The sequence below is a fragment of the Juglans regia genome, chromosome 4, assembly GCF_001411555.2.
Source record: "Juglans regia cultivar Chandler chromosome 4, Walnut 2.0, whole genome shotgun sequence".
Classification (NCBI taxonomy): Eukaryota; Viridiplantae; Streptophyta; class Magnoliopsida; order Fagales; family Juglandaceae; genus Juglans; species Juglans regia.
The window spans coordinates 19,778,731-19,801,518 of record NC_049904.1 but is presented as its reverse complement, the minus strand read 5'-3'; the positions used below and the strand labels follow the sequence as shown (position 1 = coordinate 19,801,518).

At 37.1% G+C, this 22,788-nt stretch overlaps 2 protein-coding genes and 1 non-coding gene across 3 annotated transcripts; 1 reads left to right on the top strand and 2 right to left on the bottom strand.

The window, feature by feature from the left end:
* Positions 1-1,764: 1,764 nt before the first annotated feature.
* On the bottom strand, positions 1,765-1,903 carry LOC118348375. The gene has a single exon (XR_004801467.1). It is a non-coding gene; the product is annotated as a small nucleolar RNA Z247 (small nucleolar RNA).
* An 8,301-nt stretch (positions 1,904-10,204) lies between these two features.
* Positions 10,205-13,841, top strand: LOC108979604. Its single transcript, XM_018950305.2, has 5 exons — positions 10,205-10,422; positions 11,125-12,042; positions 12,471-12,659; positions 13,032-13,227; positions 13,380-13,841. Exons 1-5 carry the CDS (start codon positions 10,324-10,326, stop codon positions 13,565-13,567), a joined length of 1,590 nt encoding a protein of 529 aa, XP_018805850.2. The 5' UTR covers positions 10,205-10,323; the 3' UTR covers positions 13,568-13,841.
* Positions 13,842-15,629: 1,788 nt separating this feature from the next.
* Positions 15,630-20,061, bottom strand: LOC108979606 (BES1/BZR1 homolog protein 4-like). Its single transcript, XM_018950308.2, has 3 exons — positions 19,654-20,061; positions 16,138-16,901; positions 15,630-16,049 (listed from the first exon to the last, which is right to left on the bottom strand). Exons 1-3 carry the CDS (start codon positions 19,867-19,869, stop codon positions 16,046-16,048), a joined length of 984 nt encoding a protein of 327 aa, XP_018805853.1. The 5' UTR covers positions 19,870-20,061; the 3' UTR covers positions 15,630-16,045.
* Positions 20,062-22,788: the final 2,727 nt, after the last annotated feature.

Genomic DNA, 22,788 nt, shown 5'->3' with positions numbered 1-22,788 from the left:
ACGTGAGGAAGGTGCAGGAACATGGACAACTAGAGAGCTATTGTGTGGAGCTGATGCAAATTGCTCAAGTGGGCCAGAAGTGTTAGTTGGACCAGCTCAAGGGACCTACTGACACAAAGGTAAAAGGGCCTCAAGTGATTGACCCATGTTAGAAGGAAGGTTGGTGCTTGAGACAAAAGTTTGAAATGGAAAACAAGTCTCATCAAAAGTGACAAGCCGAGATATGTATATTCCGCTAAATGGGAGATGAAGACAAGTGTATCCATTGTGTGAAGGACTATATCCAAGAAAGACACAACGTTGGGACCGATAGTCAAGCTTGTGGGCATTGTCTGGATGTAGGTTGGGCTAACAAGCACATCCAAAGGTTTTCAGAAAAGTATAATATGGCTTTGTGTGGAAGAGGCATTCAAGGGGAGATTTATTTTGAATAATGGGATAAGGAAGTCTATTAACAAGAAAACAAGCCATTTGAAAAGCATAAGACCAGTATTGTTTGGGCATGAGCCATAAGAGAGAGCCCGGTTTTAACAAGATGACGGTGTTTTCTTTCAATGGATCCATTTTGATCATGAGTGTGTGGGCAAATTATTCGATGGACAATACCAAGAGACTTAAAAATTGTGTATGTAGTCGTCTATACTCCCCACCCCAATCGATTTGAACGAATTTAATTTTTCTCTCAAATTGATGCTCAACTAGTTTTTGAAAAATCTGTAAAGTAGGCTCAACTTTAGATTTTTTGGTCAACGGATAAAGCCATGTGAATTTACTATAGTCATCCAAGAAAATGACATAGTATCGGCAGCCTTCTATAAAGGGTATAGGAGAAGGACCCCAAACATCTAAGAAAATTAAGTCCAAAGGATTTTGAGAACGATATGGTGACAAATGAAAAGGTAAATTATGACTTTTATCTTGTTTACAAGAATTTCAAATAGCAACAGTCTTATTTCTAGTAACAGGGAGTTTATTGAAAAATAAAATGTTATTGACTAAACAGAGTGAGTGATGTCCAAAGCAACTATGCCAAACATCAAGTGAAGCTCATTCGCAAAGGAAGTCAAATTTGTGAGGAGCATTGGATGGATAGGGTGAAAAGGTGTACAACCCATTTTTAGTCGATCTGGAAGGAGTCTCCCAGTATTAAGGTCCTTCACACAAAAATAAGATGGATGAAATTCAAAAAATACATGATTATCACAAGTAAACTTGCTAACAGACAACAGATGTTTTTGAATAGAAGGAAGATGTAAGAGTTGTTGCAAGTATAATTTTTAGAAATAGATGAAAAATGAGAAGTACCAATATGATGGATAGACAAACCTGCACCATTACCAACCCTTATATGATCAGTGCCAGTATATTCATCAGCTTGGAGGTTTAGATTGTTAAGGTCAGAGGTGAGATGATAAGTGGTAGCTGTATCAGGATACCAATTCGAATCATTTTGAGAGGATGCAGCCGACATGTGTGCTTGAAGACCATTGGTTTGCTTAGCTTGATATGAAAAATTAAAACGTTGATAGCACTTGAGTTCTATATGGCCTGGTTTGTTACAAACTTGGCAGACTGGTCTTGATCCATTGTAGGAGAAATTGCATCCACATCCCCTTCCTCGTGAATGGTTATTTGACTGAGAGGACTGGTTTTTATTACCAATGGTTGAGCCACAAGAGCTGCCTTGACTCGAAGAATGCCACGAGACCATGTTGGTAGTAGCATTTAGTATATTGAAACCATTTTGCTGCTGCTCTAGCCGAAGCTCATAATTGAGGAGATGGCCATATGTCTCTTGGAGATTCATTGGTTCTAGTCGAGTGGTGAGCAAGGTGATAAGAGAATCTTAGTCAGATCCAAGGCCTGCAAGAATATAACTGATCAATTCACAGTCAGTAAGGGGGTGGCCTATGGCTGCCAAAGTATTGGCATAAATCTTCATTTTCTGAAAGTATTCAACAATGGAAAGGCTACCCTTTTTTCTGTGAGGAAAGTTGACACACAGTTTGATGATTCTTGCATTGGACTTAACCACGAACATACTCTTGAGTGCTTGCCAGTAAAGAAGGGGTTGGGATGGAGCCATCCACAAAGCCATACAAGTTTTGTCCTTTGAGGTATGGGATCAACTAAGATTTCCATAATAAATAGTTCTTCCGATTTAGTTTAATGGTAATAAGATGATTAAGGCTTGTGAGAGGGAGAGCTAAGGTAAATGAAGCAGGGGAAGAAGCCATGGTGGATGAAGAAGATGCCATAGAAAAAATAGACATTAGTCACAATAGGCTTTGGATACCATAAAAGAAATTGAAAACTAATGTTTGTATATTCTTCTTCAATGAATATTAAAGCCGATATGAGGTGGCAAATATATACAAATGTATGCCAACCATGATCCCATAATTAAAGTCGGGAATATGTCAATATAAATATAAATGGTAGCTAGCTGTCCACATGGCTTGATTCATGGGATTGTTGACCAAGGCTTTCAATGCAGAGGATTTATCAGCATGTGCTTGTGAGCTGGATTCGTGGGTTTGTTGACCGAGGCTTTCAATGCAAAGGATTTATCGACATGAAGCAGGGGAAGTTTATGTGTGCTATCAGATTACCATACCAACTAGGGCATCTTACAAGTGAGGCTTACGTCTAATACCTTGGTGAGAGAGAGAGAGAGAGATCCATTTGCAAGACACTCAACCAAAATTCACGCCAATAATTTCATCATGGGGGCTTATTTGCAATCAAAAGTCTGGAAAAAAATATAATGTTCAGTATAAGTGTCCTCTCTACAAGGGTCCTTTTTCAGTGAAGGAAAAGGTCTTTCAAGTGCAAACATGCCTACCAACATCTGCTTCTCTAGTCCACTAATAAGTTTTGATAAATTCTTGTTTATCTTTTCGTTCGCGAGGGGCCTTCAAGGTGGAATATGAGTTTCAACATTTATTTTCCTGTTTGGTCTATTCAGATTGTCCTACATCAGTTGTGGAAGAGGCTTATGGTCAATTTATAAGTATGAGGGAAAGCCTCACTTCTTGAGCTAGCTTTAGGAATTGAGAGTCTTATGACCACCCAACACTAGTATCGGAGCTCAGATTTACTAACAATCTCAACCCAACAGTCCGCGGAATAAACGGGTTGTCTCTACTTCAACCCAAGGCTCGATGTGGAGGAAGTGATTGTTGGGTTTGTCCCACATCGGTTATGGAATGGACTAGTGGTCAGTTTATAAGTGTGGGGGATAACCTCACCTCTTGAGCTAGCTTTTGGGGTTGAGAGAGCCCATGACTAATTAACACTAGTATCAGAGCCCATGTTTACCAATAATCTCAGTCCAATAGTTTGCGAGAGAAACGGATTGTCGCTACTCCGACCCAAGGACCAATGTGTGAGGAAAAATTTGTTTGGGGTTGTCCCCCATTGGTTGTGGAAGAGGCTGGTGGTCAATTTATAAGTGTGGGGGAGAGCCTCACCTCTTGAGCTAGCTTTAGGGGTTGAGAGAGCCCATGGCCACTCAACACTAGTATCAGAGCCCAGATTTACCAACAATCTTGGCCCAATAGTCCGCGGGAGAAACTTTATGTCTCTACTCCAACCCAGGGCCCGATGTGTGAGGTGAGATTGTTAGGGTTGTCCCACATCAGTTGTGGAAGGAGCTGGTGGTCAGTTTATAAGTATGAGAGAAAGCCTCACCCCTGGAGCTAGCTTTTGGAGTTGAGAGATACTCATGACCTGTTGTCAAACAACGATGATAAACAAGCTAAAATAATAACACTAGTAAATCAATCATACACACACGACACACAATATTTAACGTGGTTTGAAAATATGTCAACTCTGCTGAGCAGTGAATTTTATTCCATATGAGATTACAATCACAAAGTGAGTTATAAAAAACGGCACTAGAAACCCTAATCTGGCAAAATAGGGTTCTCTGCTAGAACGGTGTCGAGTGTGCCGCAAGCAAACAACCAAATTAACATTGGCTCGAGTAGACTGTCAAGCGAACATCTAGAAAACTTTTTGTCCAATTTTGCTCAAGCCAACTGTTTGAGTTTTGCTCAAGTGCCAAGTTTAGCTCAACTTTGCGCGCCTCGAGCGAACTCACTACCTGAGTTTCGCTCAAACGCTAGGTCGAGCGACAATTGTCAAACAATCTATCTACTCCTTTTCTAACTTACAAAACCAATCAAGCTCCATAACCCAACAATCTCCCATTTGGAGACTAAGGCTCGGTTTGGATACATAAAACCTCTCATCTCATCCCATTTCATCATTACAAACTTTTCAAATTCTCACACAAAATATAATAAACAATTCAACTTTTTCAAATGTCAAAACAAGAATAACATTAAAAAATATATTTTAATAATATTTTATTCAACCTTCAACAAAACATCTCATCTCATCTGAACTGCGTAACCAAGGAGTAAATCTTCACATGCCAATCAATGTCTTCAGCATCAGCCTGCCCTATCAATTATGTAGCTCTCGACTTCAAGCGAGAACATATACTAACTAAAGTTAAGCCCGACTTTAGTCTCTCACATACATTGCCCTCAGTCAGCACATCTATTGGGCGACTCACAATCTCACTGCACTAGGAATATCCGATCTCAAACTGACCCTGGCAAACATCAGAAAACTTGTTGTTGACGTCCCCTTCTTTGATTTGGATGACTGATCTCATCTCCTGCTGCTAACATTTTCTATCTTCAGTCAATGTGCCCATCTCCTGTGCAGTTTCCATTTCCTCCCTGAAAGTTCAGACAGCTTCTTATTAGCCAATTCTCACTTACTCGATCTCCCATCTCGCAAGATTTTTTTGTTGTACTGTGGCTCACGACCTTCTGTCATCAGGATCTTTCAAGGTAGGTGACCACCGTGGTGGTTTGGCCATCTTGGTAGCTCTGCAAGCATCAATTGTAGGTGTAGACATCCCTAGAACTCCAGACTCTCTGTTCCCGTCTCTCCCAGCTATGTTTCGCATCATGGTCTCGGGAGATTTCTCCACGCTTACATGATGATCTGCAAAGCTAACTCCCTTTTGCTTCCCCATCTTGTTCGCACGACCAAGACTACTCTGCTACAACTTTTCATTTACCTGCACATCAGTGCACTGATGTCAATTACAAAGTGTCAGTTTTCTTACCACGCGCCAAGACCATCGCACCCTTCGTAACCTTGCACACTCCTTCGGAAAACACTACTCTATGACCGTTGCCATTAAGTTGTCCCATAGAGATCAGTCTTTTCTTCAGTTCTAGAATATGTTTGACTTGCTGCAAAGTCCACACGCTCCTATTCGAAAGTGCGATACGCACATTGCTCACTCCCACTACATTCAATGCCTCTCCATCGTCCTTGTGCATCTTTCTAAAATCACCCGCGACATAATTCTGCATGATTTCTCAATGTGAGGTGCTATGGAACTAAGCCCTTGAATCCATCACCCAATCATCAACTGGACTATGCACTGCAAGGAATAGAGTGTCCTTTATTTCCTCAACCATTGCATTCACAGTGTCATTCTTAGTACTTTCTTGATTCCGATAGTCTCTTTTGATGTGGTTCAGCTTGCCACAATTCCATCAAGTGATCCACTGCCTAGATCTCGAATTGCTCCTACCTCTGTTCTTGGACCTGATAGGTCCCCAACCCCAATTGTGAGCACCTAGAGTCTTTTTTGCGTACCTCCTCATCAAGGATCACGTCACGTATGTCATTGTTATTCAGTTTCATCTTACCGGCTAAATTACTAATAGTTGGGAGACCATCCTCATGGCCTCCCAACTATTTGGCAACAATGCCAACGAAATCAACGCCCTAATATTATCATCAAACCCATTCTCTACATTCTCTACAGAAGAAAATTGATTTGTGATCGTATTAAAGTCATTTAAGTATTGGGTCACAAACGTATCTTATGAACAGTTTGTTCATCATATGCACCTTGTTATTCGTTGACGGCTTTTCGTCCATAGCTAACAAACCCGCCATGAGATCTATCATATTTCTCTCCTTAATAAGTTGTGTGTCACTGATCTAAACAAGGTCAACCGAATAATCGCCAAAACCTATCGATTCAACAGATTTCACTTAGTATCATCCATACTCTCCAACTTTTGTCCTAATAGAGGAAGATGGAGCTTCTTCTCATAGAGATAATCCTCAATCTGCATTCTCCAATAACCAAAATATGTGTCATCAAACTTCTCGATTCCAACCTTCACTATGTCTCTTGTCATCGTTCTCCTTTCAGGCCCGAACCTTGGCTCTCTGATACCAATTGATGTGAAAAACAACGATGATAAATAAGCAAAAGCAAACACAAGCAAATCAATCACACACACACGACACACAATACTTAACGTGGTTGGCAATGTGCCTACATCTACAAAGTTGCAGGGGATTTTATTCTAGAGAAAAGTACAATCACACAGTGAGTTACAAGAGATTCACTCTACTCACACAATCTCAACTCTCTCTCTAGGGCTTTTCTCTCACACAATATGCTCTCACGTCTTTTGCCTATCTCTGTTCAATCTGACACTCATTGACACAAAACATATGAAATAACATTCATATATATAGCAAACAGTGCTAGAAACCTTAATATGGCAAAAGAGGGTTCTTTGCTCGAGCAGGTGTCAAGCACGCCTCAAGCGAACAACCAATCCAACATTGGCTCGAGTGGTACCAAGCAAGCATCAAGCGAACTTTTTGTCCAAGCTTCGCTCGAATCCAACATTAGCTCGAGTGAACTGCCAAGCGAGCATTGAGCAAACTTTTTGTCCAAGTTTCGCTCGAGCCAACTATCGAATGCACCTCGAGTGAACTCACTGCCTAAGCTTCGCTTGAGCGCCAGGTCAAGCAACAATCAAGCGAACAATTTGTCTACGCCTTTTCTAGCTCACATAACCAATCAGGCTCCACAACCCAACATGCCCACCCAACACTTGTATCAGAGCCAAATTTACCAACAGTCTCGGCTCAACAATCCACGAGATAAATGGGTTGTCGCTACTCCAACCCATGACCCGATATGTGAGGAGAGATTGTTAGGGTTATCCCACATCAATTGTGGAAAGGGCTAGTGGTCGATTTAAAAATATGATAAAAAGCCTCACCTCTTAAGAGAGATTCATGACCACCCAACATTGTCCACCACTTCAAAGAATCTTTCATGTTTACCATGAGCAGATTCAAAACTCGAAAGAAACAGGTTCCTTAGTCAAAAGATTTCAGAACAGAGTATTGTGAGAATTTCGATTGTTCGTGCCAATCGGTTCCTTCTAACTCCTATTGTGTTCTTGCTATCTCTAATTGAAGATCTTGAGCATAAAGATATCGGTCTTTCTTTGAGTAGTTCAAGCCAATGCATCACCACCAACCCAATGGTAGCAACACATTTCGACTAGCGGACTATAAATGAATTACTATTTAAGACAATGCTCCCTTTGCAGGAAATGAGTGGAAACCAATTTTTCAATCTCAAAGTGTGATTTCTTTATTTTTTTTCATACTGTAATTATTTGTAATAGGATGTATGTTGACAAACCTCACCCACTTTTCATATATCTTAATCATTTTATATTAATGAAATACTTGCTTTAAAAAAACATAGATACCCCTAAACTTGAGGACTCCCCAGAACGGATATCATTTTTAAGAGAGATTTTCACATAACCGTATATAGCCTAAAATTTGAAAATATCAAAATCAGAACCAAGTGATTTACTCATCAAACAGTATAAGAAAAGCAAGAAAGCAAGCAAACCCAAAGAAAAGGACAACTCTAGCGAAAATGGGTGAATGCCACATGGAGACTTCATCTTGAAGGAAGGTATTAAATTATTTTGGGCTTTTTGTTTGGGCTTGGTCAATCGTCTTGAACCGTAACGTAATGTAAACTGCAGAACAGCACAATATAGCTCAAGGAAATAGAACAGTAGATAATAAAAAATTAGGAATAAATAGCAGTAAGCCTTTGTTTCTTGCCCTATTTGAGATTTCTTGTATAGTTTTTTTTTTTTTTTTTTTTTAAAGAGAGTAGTGTTATTTTTCATCTATTTTACCATTATCATCTTATAATCCCATGATATGATATTAAATAATTAAAAATTATTTATTATGTTTTACTTGTGAGTCTATCATTTCATAATGCATCTAAAGATGTTGAAATGATGATTATAAAAAAGATGATAAATAGACTTTTCCTTTTTAAAAAATTATCACCATGTACTATGAGCGTATCATAAGTTTTGAATCAAGCATCTCCGTTAGAGTTTCCGTTTATCGTACTTAATAAAAATAAAAGTTTTGCTATTTATCATCCCACACACTATACTTATTTATTTATTTATTTATTTATTAGTTTTATTCTTCTTAAACTAATTGAGTTCTTCTACTTATTATTCATATACCACACATTTTATAAAAGAAAAAAGAATTATATGTGGTGTGTGGTGTGTAGTGTGAAGATGATGAGTAGAATTTTTCTAAAAATAAATAAACCATATTTGTTGCGATTGCCATGTGAAAAAATATTTTTTGTTATATAAAAATAAAATTAAATAAATAATAACTTAACCACTTCCATGGTGGCACTCTTTACGACTAGGGGATGGCTAGATTCAACCACCTTCTATGGTAGCCAAGCTCAAGTCATCCTATGGTGATTGGAATTAGCTACCACGTAGAAGACGAAATTTATGAGAAATGATATACAAGTCTCAAATTTACAAGTCTTACACATGCCTTTCATAAAAAAAGTAGACTCTACCATGAAAAAATATAAAAAACTCACTTTTTATTGATGGAACTCACATTTTTACAAAAGGCTTATGCAAAGTTTATACATTTAGAGCTTGTACCTAACATTACTTAGATGACTATATTTAACCAACGAGATGTTTAGATCAAGTCACCATGAGCTAGACACCCCTAATGGCCCACAACATGGATGGTCAAATCATCTAGTCACCTCGTTGCTGGCAGCTAGGGCTATAATCGATCCGAGCTAAGTCAAGTTTTTGGGTTATCGAGTCGAGTTGGACTCAAGTAACTGGAGTCCAAGCTCAAGCTCAAGTTGAGAGCTCTTCGAGCAGCCAAGCTAAACTGAGCTAAGCCGAGTTCGAGCTGATCAAACACGAGCTCGATTTGAACCGAGTTATTTATCGATATTTGTTTGTACTCTGTAACAAGCCTAAGCTGAACCGAATTGAGTCAAGTTATTACTCGAGTTTTGTTGGTACTCTTGTATATATTTTTATTTATTTTTTGAATGAATTGAATAATTAAAAATACCAAATTACAAGACAAAATATTAAATCTAATAAAATTTTTACAACTAATATATAACTTTGTATTGAATTATAAAATTATAACATTTTTAGAAACGCATTTCTTTTATAGTTATACATTGTAGTACCAAGTCCTATGTACTAACTATTACACATATTAGCAAATACATACTATAATTAATTAATCACTTAAGTACTTAATTAACTAACATATAATTATAAACTATATTCAATATATAGGTATAAATGACTAGACATAAGTAATTAAGTTACATACTACATTTAATTATAAAGGTAATTATGCTTATGTTATTAAATTTAATATGTATAGAAGCAAATATGTGTGTATATGAATACTAATATATAGAAATAAATTATATATATTCAATGATTTATAGACGAGCTCTAATTGAGTCGAGCTAACGAGTTGAGTCGGGCATGAATGAGCTAGCTTTAACAAACCTTAACCGAGTCAAGTCGAATTTAATCGAGTGTGTTATTTACTAATCGAGCAGATTTCTACTTTCACGATCAAGATTTTTTTTCACGAATCGAGTTCGGTACGAATTAGCCGAGTGAGTATAAGACGAACAATCGTACGGACTAGTTCATTTATTGTCTTATTAGTAGAAAACCTTGATTTTTGTTTTCGTTTATTCTATTAGAAATAATAAATAAATCATAATTAAGTAATTATAATTTATTTTTAAAAAATGAAAAATTAATTTTCCTCGAGATTGCTACGCTAGTTAAATAGAATAGACGAATATCTTAACGGAGTGTCTTAACAATTTATGATAGGCTTAGCAAAACGTATTATTTAAAAATAATAATAATAATAATAATATTACGCAATCTCAAAACACGGGGGTTGGGGTAAACAAAACGGCAACGTTGTCCTAAATTTCTCGGTCTCTTGGGGAAGGGATAAATCGTTCCTTCAAATCGATTATATGCATCGGTTTCAATACTTACGGAAGAGAAGAACAACGACAGCAACCTTGATTTTACTTCTACGATGGTAACCCACAAAGATACCGAGTCTTCGGCGCCTCCTAGGAATTCCAACTTCTCCTCCGGCCAAGATATAGGTTGCCCGGATTCTAATTCTTTCCCGGTAATATTTTTATCTCTGTTTGCTGAATTATAAGTTTCGGTTCTTTCTTTGATGAGTATGGATGATGAAGAAACAGAATACTTGGAGTCCGAATTTGATTGCTTTTTTTGTGGCTAAGATCTGCTGTTAATATAGGTTATTTTAAGTATGTCGTCCAACGTCCATGGTGCAGAAAATTTTTCTGATTTTAGGGATTTCTTTAATTCTTTGAAATAGCTAGGTTTCTTAGGAGAAGATGGAGGGCTATAATTTAAATTTTGAGTCTCAAGCTGAGTTTGGTGACTGGGATTTTCATAATTTCCAGCTGTCATGAATTCTGATTCATATATGTTTCTGTTTCTGTATGGTGAAATAGTTTGGTTTTTTTGTATCTTGGATATTGATTTGGCTATTTTAGCATAAGGGTTGGGTAGGGAATATGTCACTGTTTGGTTAAATAACCTTAGTCTTTTTTGTATTCTACATATTGATTTGAGAAAATTTAGAATCAGGATCTCGTGGTGTTCATATTTTTTGTTGGTAGTTCATTGGTTTATTAATTGAGTCAAGATTAGTGTTTTCGGTTTTTTTCCTCTTTTGTTTGTGTGAACTGATACTACTTTGTGTGCCAATATGCAATAGATTGTGAAAGCTGAATAATATTTTGATGAACACATAATAAGATTAATATGTTGTGTTGCCTTTTGTGGATTCTGGTGATAGACTGAATATGGCAACCTCCAAAATCACATAGATCGTGATGTTATGCCATCCACTGCTGGCATTGGAAGCAATAGATTGGATGAGTCTGGAGAATGTGATGCTAAGTTAGCTCGAGGTTCTGAGGAAGATAGTGGTCAGAAAAGAGACTGCAAAGCTGGCCACCAGCAGCAAGGAAAATACTTCTTTTATGATTCACCGCTTTCTGAAGAAACTGGGGTTTGGATACCTGTTTCTGTTCCACCTATGTTGGAAAACGAGCATGAAGAGTGGGCTAGAGGTTTTCACACGAATGGGGGTTACTTCCCTGAAGGAGACATGGGATGGGGCCAGTACCTTGGGGAAGAAAAGGAATTGACCATGTGGGATGTGATGGTGGAGATGTTACTTGCGGCACGTGGGAAAGTGGGTGCTATTGCTTCAGGTGACATCCACAGGTGTACATTCTCATTGGTTTCAAGCCATCTACTCGAACAAGCTTGGAAAGAGATGGCCCAGACTTTGACAGAGACTAATTTTGGCAATGTGAGGGAAATAATTGAGGCGGAGCCACCAAAATGGTTGGCTGACAGTGCTGCCTTTGCGTGTATGTTATGTGGTGTGCGATTTCATCCAATCATCTGTTCAAGGCATCACTGCAGGTTTTGTGGAGGAATATTTTGCAGTGAATGCACTAAAGGAAGGAGCTTGTTGCCTGCAAAGTTTCGTACTGGGGATCCCCAACGGGTCTGTGATGTATGCTGTGTTCGGCTCGAGTCTGTCCAGCCCTACTTGATGGACCAAGTCAGTCATGCTGCTCAGTCACCAACCCAAGACCTGACGGACCTCAGCACTTTGAGATCATGGGTTAATTTTCCTTGGGGACAGTCTATGGAATATGAGATCTATAAGGCAACAAACACTATCCGGTCTTATAATAAGGTAAGAATTTGAGTTCTAAGGTGTCTGTTTATCATAATAAATTGCTGCTGCCTAAAACTCTCTTTTTTTTAACCTACCAAAAAGTTTCTTTTTTGTTTTTTGATCGGTGCTGCTGCCTAAAACTTTCTGTTGAAGTCTGCGATTAAATTCCGGTCCTGTCAAACCTCTTACCTTTCATTCGAAGGAGGCATATTAGCCTAGCAACTGTCTTACTAGCTTGGAGGTCTCTCTTTTGCAAATTTGCCAATGAAACTTAGGCTTCACTCGTGACTGATAACAGTGATAAGAATTTGCACATTCGTTGCTCCATAAATTTGTTGTGTCATGTTTGAATATGCTTGCAGTGAAGTAATCTTGCTGAATTGCTTGGATTCCTAGTTCTTACTCATTTCTGTAATTTATGGATCACAAACCATATATCTTCTCAGGTACCTGAGAAGAAAATTCCAGATGCCATTCTACGGCAAGCAAAAGGCCTTGCAATCATTACTGTTGTGAAAGTCGGGGTGATGGTTACCTACAATATAGGAACTGGACTTGTGGTTGCTCGTAGAGAAGATGGTTCGTGGTCCCCACCATCTGCCATTTCTACATTTGGTGTGGGTTGGGGGGCTCAGGTAACTAGTTCATCTTTAACAACTTCAATGTAAATTTTCTTCATCTATTCCAGGTATTGTGAATGGAAGCTGCGACTGTACCGATGCATACAATCAACTGTCAGTGCATGCTCTCTTTCTAGATTTCCCAAGGAAAACAGTTTTTAAAATTTGATCAACTCTGTATTTGTTCTCTGTATATATTAAACCAACATATAGATATTTATGCTGTTTAGATGATCAATCTCCCATTCATCTATGTATTTCAACTCGAAATGAAACCTTGATTTTCCTATTTGATATAGCTGCAATTATGTTTTCAGTGTGTTTGATCTCAATTTTTAACATGTTCTCTATTCCTTTGAAAAATTGAGAATCTCTGTCTTCCTACAGGCTGGAGGAGAATTGACAGACTTCATTATTGTGTTGAGAACGACTGAGGCTATCAAGACATTCAGTAGTACTGTCCATCTTTCAGTCGGAGCTGGTTTGAGTGCAGCTGTGGGAAATGTAGGAAGGGCAGCTGAAGCTGATGTGCGCGCTGGTGATGGTGGTTATGCTGCTTGTTATACATACAGCTGCAGTAAAGGTGTGTGTACTATCTGAGTGATGCATATATCTACAGAAGGCTAATTGTTGTTGCTTATTATTATTTTGGTTGTTGGTGTTTTTGTTATAGTTACATTTTTTCGCATAATTTTTTTTTACACTAGCAGAATATGATTATCGTTTAAAATGCAGGTGCATTTGTTGGTTGTTCACTTGAAGGAAGTGTAGTCACCACTCGTACGAAAGAAAATTCTCGATTCTATGGTAGCCAGTCATTGACTGCCTTAGATATACTTCTTGGCTCCCTGCCGAGACCGCCTGCTGCTGCCATCCTCTATCATTCTCTTGCAGATTTGTGTCAGAAGTTCGAGGTTGAGTGATTGGAGTTGATTATTGACTTTGTTGCCAAGTTTCATTGGTCAAGTATGCCAGTTTGTAAAGGTTCTTTGCTGCCATTCTTTACACATGTAAAGTCATACTCAAGATATGTATAGCATGTCTATTGGGAATCCTCCCAGGGAATACGCCAAAAGTGCCCCAAAAACAAAAAAAAAATGTATATGTTTATGTATATAGTGACAACTACTTGGTTGAACACCTGTCATATCTGCCGCAAATTGTTCATAAAACTTGGATGGTCATGGCATTTCTCTATTGGCCTCTATATATTATAGCTTTTTACTCTCAAATTTGATGGCTCTAGTGCAGAGAAAACCAACCTTCACTTGCTGATGATCATGGCATACGAGGCTGTGCATGCTTGCATTTGAACATCAAAAACAATTTTGGATAGAAGCTGTACCCGTCTTTCTTAGACTCGGGAGGTGACTTTTTAACTTTCGAGTACAACTGAAAACCTCGAAAGTTTTTAACAATGGCTTTAAGTTTGCCTGCTAATAGTATTGTGTGGCATGACTTGTCCGAAGAGTAGTCTCAGGAGTAAGCAGAATAAAGTGACTCCTTGCTAGTCTGATTGGCCTCCAAAACCTATGCTACATCGCATGCTGAAAATCTCTATTCTACCCAATCATTGGTGATATACAAGCTGCTGAAAACAGCCCCAACCCCAAAATGGGGGGAGGAAGCCACAGAAATACAATCTTGGAAATCTTGCACAATCGGAAAGACCCTCCCTCCAGTCCTTGCATTGACAATGAGAAAGACTCTCATCACTAAACACAGCATTGATATTGACCTTTCAACCACACACACACACACACACAAAGAAAAATCAAATCAAATTTAGCAAACAAGCAGCAGATTCTTTTGTATAATTGTTGGGGGGTTTGCTGCGTAACAAAACTTCTCACAACTGATTCCCATGGATAATAAGGTATCTGCTACAATATATTAAAACTGAAACATACTCTTTGTAAAATATTATGCCACCTTTTTTTTTTTTAATTATTGGTACCAGGTGTCCAGAAATAACGTCCCGACAAATTCCAAGGATAAAATATTATGCCACCTTAGCATTGTCTATTTTAATTTTTTTTTAAATATTTTATTATTTCTTTATTATAATACAAACATATTTATACTTGTACCATTTATTTCCACTTTATTATTCATCTTTTGCCCTTTTAGTCAACTTCCACCCTTTACTTCCACCTCTTAAGCTGTCTTTTAGATATTTCTCTCTTACACTTTTCATCAACTTCTACCCTTTATTAGCAATTCACTCGTCTTTTGCACTTTTTTTCAACTTCCACCCTTTATTGCCACCTCATTAGCTGTCTTTTAGATATTTCTCTCTTACACTTCTCATCAACTTCTACCCTTTATTAACAATTCTTTAGCAGTCTCTTGCACTTTCGTCTTTTCACTTTCTAGTAGTTACTGTTTTTTATTCTCTTAAGTTCAGTTTTACCTTAAAACCGTTCGAGTTTTAAAGTTATTAAAAGTTGTGGCTACTCTTAGATTTCAATGCAAAGCCCAACATCTTCTTTGCATCTCTTGCAGTTTTGACTTTCGGGTTACTATTTTGAACTAAAATGGTCTAGGTCCAATGGCCAACACAGATAGGCAACATGTTGATTTATTTCTCTTTACAAGTCCCCACTCTCTTTCTGCGTATAAATTAACAAGTATGTCAAGATTCTCATGATTATGATAGAGGTAGGGAAATATATTAGCATTAAAAACTTAATCATTATCCGCATACTACCAGAGAATACAGCTAGTATATGTACACATGGCAATGATGGCATGCAGTCATCACGTCTCACCATTAATTATAAACTCCACTATTTTTTGTACGTGCGAGATCATACATAGTACACGATCACTTCAAGTGAAAAATATGCAAGGACGATTCATGAAAAACGTTATTTTTAGACTAAATACTCTTAACAAAGTTGAAAGTATAATCGAGAGAGAGAGAGCAGACATGCACAGATTAAACTGCAACTGTAGGCAGAGGAGGAACAACATAACCATCAATGGCAACCAGTAAAGGCTATCGCCAATCCATTTTGAGCTAATCCAGACATTCAAAATCCCTTTCAATCACACTCCTCAAATCACTCCAGTAACCATTACCAAATCCATAATAAAAGTTCGTCTCTGAGGGACAAATAAAAAAATAAACACGAATATTGGAATAAAAAAAAATCGAACTAAGGGCAAAGCAAAACCATGAACTATTTATAATTTACTTTTGGTTCTCTCCCTTTTGATCCGGGGAAAAATTAACAGAAAAATGAAGGGAAAGAAAAACGGTGTAAAATAAAAATAAAAATAAAAAGCTGCTCCTACTCGATGTACTTTTCTAAATTGCATGCCTTGCCAAATGAAACATTTTGCACGAGAAGGTAGACCCAAACCAAGAAGCCCATAACAACTGCTATCGAGCCTCTCTACCTGCACCACAAAAGCAATCATCAATAAACAGAAAAGGAAGTAAACCAGGAATTATTGCATCTGATAGCCATGATCTATTGAAAGATACCTAGTTCTAGAGTTCCCGAGTGTGAGTTCAAGATCATCAGATATGCATTCCTCGTGGATCCTTTCTCCTTCCCAGGGCTTCACCAACCCAGTTGTGTTACTGCCAAATGCAAATTCAGTTGCCATTCCATCTGACATTGGAACATCTGCGGTGTGATCAATGCCTGCAGCTACTGCAGGAGAGCATGTGCCACTCTGCCCGGGAGTCCACATCCGAGACCCTCCACCTGATAACGCCTCCTCCATAAAGCCAAAGGGGTTTCTTGCTACAAGGCTGAATGTAGGGGATGCTGGGCCGCTTTGGGAGATTTGTATACCAGCAAACCACCTTGAATCAGGCAGGACCTGATGGCGTGGACTTGGTGGGGTAGATGAGGGCAGGAAAGAATAGTGCTGCCCAGCCCATGATGGGGTTGCAGTTGGGTCATCCCAGTCATTTTTAGTTCTAGGAGTTCGAGATGTTGGGGAGCTCAATGGAGGGGTAACTGGAGCACTGATAGAACCTCCGTGGACATGAAGATCATGGGAAAGCTTGGACGAGGCTGATGATGATCCTGATGAGAGGTTTTTCAGCCATGGAATGAGAGAATCGGCATCAGCATTACCGTTGGCCTTTGCAGCATAATGGGATGAGACTGGGCTCGGGAAGGAAGATGAGGCAGGGCTTGGATTGTAAGAAGCACATGGACTCGGTTGGAATGATGAGCATGGACTAGCAGAAGTTGATCCACCCATAATGTCCATTCGTCTCACAGGTTTACACCCCTGCACAAAGGCAAAAAATAGCTGTTGCTCACTACAGCTGAGCCAAATAATTCAAAATCATACAGTGGTAAGATACAGACTAGACTGAACAGCCTTAGACTGCTGACAGATTTTCATGACAACTTTAACAGTCCTATTAGAGAAGGTTGTTAACCCTCATTATTCATCTCTTAGGAATTAAAATTTGATCTGCTATCAAATAATACCCCTAGCACCCCCACTTTCTGATACTTTCCAAGAATTTCTCGTGGTTTGAAATATCTGTTCCTCGAGAAAAACAAAATAAAGAATGAACTGATCATGTCAAGGGCAAAAACACTCAAACTTACCAAGAAAAACGTTTGGCTGGGGTATAATTACCAAGCATCCATAGTAACTTGATTGGCCACTGGTATTTATACACGCTTCTACAAAATAGTTTATGCTTATAAATGGGGATATTACTTCAACCAAAATATGGGTTGGGCTATTATGGTGAATGGCAGCTGCTATTAGAATTGAAACTAAAAGTATGACAACATTTAATTTTATTCATTGAAATTGAACAACAATATTCAGTCCTGAGGATGAGGCAGATACTCCAATATTTTTCTCCTCAAGATAATGAAATTACATCTTAAAATGCCATGCACACTAAAATGGGATCATTTAATAAAGGCACCAAAAATTTTCAAAAGGGAAGAAACCCCAAGCCCCAGAACAAAGTATAATCAAAGAAACCAGTTAGAAAACAATATTTCTATCACCTACGGTCTCATTATGTTATCAAGACCCTCGTATCATTTGTTCTACCCATTCTCCCGGACAAATAATTTGATTGCTGGTTTTTGTCACCCCTCAAAGCTACCGCTTCCTGCCCCACGGGTCACGAGTAGTCTACAATACAACATTACCCTTCTCACTATATTGCACTAAGCCAGTTCCAAACCCTAGCAAGCTCTTATAATAATCGCATGTAGAGATGGTAAACACTAGGTCTACAAAGACAAGTATAAAAAACTAACTTCCAAACTAATATCTCTTATTGTTTTGCGCCATATCTACTTAACAAAAAAAATAAAAAAATAAAAAATAACGGTCTAATATACCACTAGCGTCAGGTAACCATACGAGAAGGGGGAATTGAGTATATTTAGCAATTGCAACAGAAAATAATAAGGAACACAAAGTAGCATTATTATTTCAGCTCTTATGCGTGCTGCTACCATAGTAGCAGCAGGAATTTTTCTTGTAGATCGGCTTATTCCTCCTTTTTTCTGTACATGGCTATGCCTATTCATCGATCAATAAAATTTTTTTACTTATAAAAAAAAAGATATTAAGAGAAGTTTAGCCTATTCTACAATGTCTCAATTGGGTAATATGATGTTAGCTCTAGGTATTGGGTCTTATCGAGCTGCTTTATTTCATTTGATTAGTCATGCTAATTGGAAAGCATTGTTGGTTTTAGGTTAAGCCATAAGTTGTTGTAATTCTATAAATTAAGCATTATTTAATTAAAAACATAGTGGTTAAAATTTTAAAAACACTATCTTTCTAAACTCTCCTATAAAATGTAGAGCATTATTACTCCATACCCACGACAATAAGAGGACTTTGGGATACAGTAGTATTTAAGGTATGATGGCAATCATATGATTGCTATTAGACAAAAACCATTCGTTAAAGAGAGATTAATGTCAACAATTGTGTGCATGGAACACACACCCTACAGTCCCTACCACATGCTCCCTAATCTAGGAACATGCCCACTTTCCTCCTATAAAAAACTAACAACTTGACGGTATCCAAGGATTCGAAAATCTTTCTTTCCCAATTGAAACAGCAAACAAAACCATCCAACCTATTTAAAAAGAACACCGCCCCCACAAGCCATCAAAATGCCACGCTCTCAATCACCTTTGAGGAAAGTATTACTCGGTGCCAAATTACCCGGGAATCTCGGAAAGGTAATCAATTACCCACAAAAAGGGGTAGTCCCTATTGGCTCGTTGGTCATTGAAAGTCCCCTTTTCCCGACAGAAAGCCCCTAACAACGCACCAAGTCGGGAGGTGGCTCAGTCGCCTTGCAGTGGCAAATTGCTCGGAAATTTTAAAAAAAAAAAAAAATCTTCGGAAAGGGAAACCGGACAGACTGAGAAATAAAGTAAAAGGAGAAACCATTTGGTGCGAATTAAAACAAAGTGGAGTGGAAGTTCACAAATCTCGACGATGGATTGGTAGTCCTAATTGACGAGACGGCCTCTTCAATGCTCGGGAGTGGGAGTAGCAGTGCTGAGGAGTTTGAGTCATAACGGTGGGCTCTTTCGTCCCGTTATAAAGTTTCTGCGTGGTCTCTATGACTCTCTGTCTCGGTGTATCTTCCGATTCATAGCAGAGAGCGAATCCTAAAAACAGAATCTTCGTGTTTCGTGCACTCAACGAGAAAAAGGAAATACAACTGAACACTACTAATCTCGATAGAAAGACAGCAAAAGATAAATCCATCTCCGCCGTCGGTCAGCACCACACGCCTAACGTGCCCGATGAACGTTCGCCATTTCGGAAGAACAAGAAAGAAAACCCACCGCCACCCACAGATCGCACCTCAAAAAACTCACAATTTTAAACAAAAAATGATATAAAAAAATGCAATCTGATATCACCAGCAGCGGATTTCATCGCAGCTCCATAACAATTTGCTAACTTGCGGGGACAGGAAAGCTTGGGAGAGAAGAAAAGAAAAAGGTAAAGTTGGAATTCGTTTCTGTACCTTTCGGTAGGTGGTGCCGTCTTCTTCGACGGTCCAACCGGCCTCGTTGCAGAGAGCTTTGAGGACCTCGTTGTTGTCGCAATGCTTCGGGAGCTTGTAGTTCCCGTACATCCGGAGACCGGTGTAGATCTTCGCGGCGAAGGCTCGCCTCCTCCGCTCCCTCCTCTTGTTGTTCTCCCTCTCCTTCCACGTTGGCATTCTCGCTCCCGACGTCATTTTCAGCGACTGCTCTTTCCTAGAATACTCTCCAGCCGAAAGAAGATAAAAGTTGCCTCACATAAGTCGGAAGAAACAAGGTAAAGTTTTTCTCGGGATCCAAACGGGAAATAGTCGTGAACCGAAGTCGATAGAGAGTGTTGAGCCCTGCAGCAGGCGAGGCTGGTCATGAGCTAAATAAAGAGGAAGTAGTTCTTAACTGGTCAGGGTTGGTTGTCAAAATTACGAGGAGTGACACTGCAACCGTGTACTCTTAATAGTTTTGTTCCCACTGTATTTTTGCGCATTAAAAATTAAAAAAAAAAAAAATCCTAACCAATCAGTATAAAAATGTATACAAAAGTGAATATTAAAGTAGCTTTGGCAAATTTTAAGACCACTTTTTTCTGACATGAAATAATAAAATTAGGGCCGAATTAAATTTGAGACAAGTTTAATTGACATAATTATTAATCTAATCATTTTTCAGTCAATTCGAATAGAGAAATGATAAACTACCGACCAATTTACTATTCTTAAATTATTATCGAATAAAATAATATTTTTTTAAAATTTGATTTTTGATTTTGATTTTATGTATTTAAAATTTGAAAAAATTATATTTTATGAGAAAATAATAGATAAATTGTGATCGAAAAGTCTTTTTATAAGTAAGTTCACACATCAAACCGCGCATCGATATTAATATGAAGACATATATTTAATGAAACGATGCAAATTAAAAACAAAAATAATTTTCATAAGATAGAGAACCTTCTTCTTTCCTCAAAATTTTCAAAATTTTATGTTTAGGCCTATAAATAATTTTCTTCTTTTTAGTCCATAATATATCTTTAGATCTATGAAAATTTAAAATTTTTAAATTTTTAATATATTTGTAATCCTATCAATGTTGTCGGCATATGCCCTAGATGAGTGACAAAGCAACTAAAGAAATTATTCATGAAAAATACGTATAATAATTACTACTCAAGAGGAATGTTTTTACCATTTTAATCTCATCTAATTATTACAATTTTTTCAAATTTATATACAAAATATAATAAATAATTTAACTTTTTTAAATCTCAAAATAAAATTAATATTATAAAATTATATTCTAGCAATATTTTATTTAACTTCTATCTCATCTTAATTATATCATTTCATCTGTATAAACAAACGAGACATAAGAACCACACGTGACTTGACACGAACTCCAATGACTAATGTATTTTGTTATTCAGGTTGCATTAGGATTGGCTGACTGATGATCCCAATTCAAATAATCTAATACCAATTCAAATGACCCGACGCAATTTGATATCCCTATATTCAAAGTAGCCATGACGGCCACACAAGGATAGTGTGAATTGTGTGACTTACTCGAACGATGAAAAAAAATAATGTGAAGAAGTTCTGAGGATAAAACTGAAAATCAAAAGGAAACATTTCTTTATATACCCATTAATTTAGCTCAAACGGTCAAAGAATGTCAAGAATTAATAAAAAATACTTCCTACTAAATTAAAAGACAACAGTTTCCATAATTTGAGAAAAATAATTATACCATTTACAAGCCGATAAGAAAGATATGACCGTGTTTGGATTTATAGCCCTCTCATTGGATTAGTCAAAATTAAAGGACATTTTTATGAATATAAGAGAAATCTGACTTTTGACTATTATATTCACGTAAATCTCCACATTAGAATAACTATTTTTTTATTATATAACAATAAAATAATATAAGATGAATTTGATTTTGGTTATTCATATCAAATCTCCACATTAAATTATACATTTATTCATTATATAGTAATAAATAACTAATAATTTTAAAAATATTTAATTTTTTTTAATTATTAATTTATTTTATTTTATCATATTTTACTATTATACATATTATATATTAATTAATAATCATATTCTTATTAAATTAATATATCACTAACTCAAATTAATATACTAATTGTGATAAAATATGTGATAAAAAGAAAGGGAGAGAGAAATAATTAATAAAATATGTATTTGATGTATATACAGTAACTTTCCAATTTGAAAAAATTTTTGAAAGTCACTGTAACTAAATTTCAAATATTTAGAATTTAGCTAATCCATTGTGAGCATATTTTTTTTTCTAATAGCTAAATACTCAATAGATTTATCTTTTATCTAATCCAATGAGAGTGCTCTTTAGAGATGGTTTCATCTCATTTCATTTTATCATTACAATTTTTTTAAATTCCCACACAAAATATAATAAACAATTCAATTTTTTCAAATCTTAAAATAATAATAATATTAAAAAATAATAATCTAATAATATTTTATTTAACTCATCTAAAATCAATTCATCTCACTATTCAAACCATATTTAATAGTGTGAAGTGTGTGCCATTTACCAAGTTTGCAATAAAAATTTGTTATTCTTTTGTTTTATTATTGTTTTCACCGTGTAACATATGTCGCAGCATCGGCGTTGTTAGTATGTTTGTATTTATTTTATTCATAAAGGAATAAAATGTTTAAGGTTTGCCCTATGATACATACTTCAACAATGACAAAAACTAATAATTAGTATAACAATAACGTTAGACTTAGATTATAAAGTTATTTTTATTATAAAATAAATCTAACATATTATATGAAATTATATCAGTTTGTAAATTTATTTTTATGAAATTTTTTTGTGACTGTAATACTTCTTATTATGGGGGCACCCATAGTGGGCACCCCTTCACCTCCTCTTGGGGGTCATGAAGTGGCTCTTAAGCCACTTCATGAGGCTTGATGGCTGGTCCTTAATGGCCAGCCAGGGGGTTACACTAGAGAGGCTATTTAAGTAGTCTCTCCCCCTCTTTAGAATATACACTTGGATAAAACAACTCTCTCTCAAATGGTTCTCTCTAGTCACGGCATCTAGGTTGTGGAATGTGT

What these genes read in the sequence shown, in the direction of transcription:
- LOC108979604 (XM_018950305.2), top strand. Translation starts at nt 10,324, where the DNA reads ATGGTAACCCACAAAGATACCGAGTCTTCGGCGCCTCCTAGGAATTCC. An exon ending in CTATCCGGTCTTATAATAAG is followed by an intron (nt 12,043 to 12,470) that starts GTAAGAATTTGA and finishes ATATCTTCTCAG; the next exon opens with GTACCTGAGAAGAAAATTCC. An exon ending in TACATACAGCTGCAGTAAAG is followed by an intron (nt 13,228 to 13,379) that starts GTGTGTGTACTA and finishes TTTAAAATGCAG; the next exon opens with GTGCATTTGTTGGTTGTTCA.
- LOC108979606 (XM_018950308.2), bottom strand. Translation starts at nt 19,869, where the DNA reads ATGACGTCGGGAGCGAGAATGCCAACGTGGAAGGAGAGGGAGAACAAC. An exon ending in ACGGCACCACCTACCGAAAG is followed by an intron (nt 16,902 to 19,653) that starts GTACAGAAACGA and finishes GCCTTTGTGCAG; the next exon opens with GGGTGTAAACCTGTGAGACG.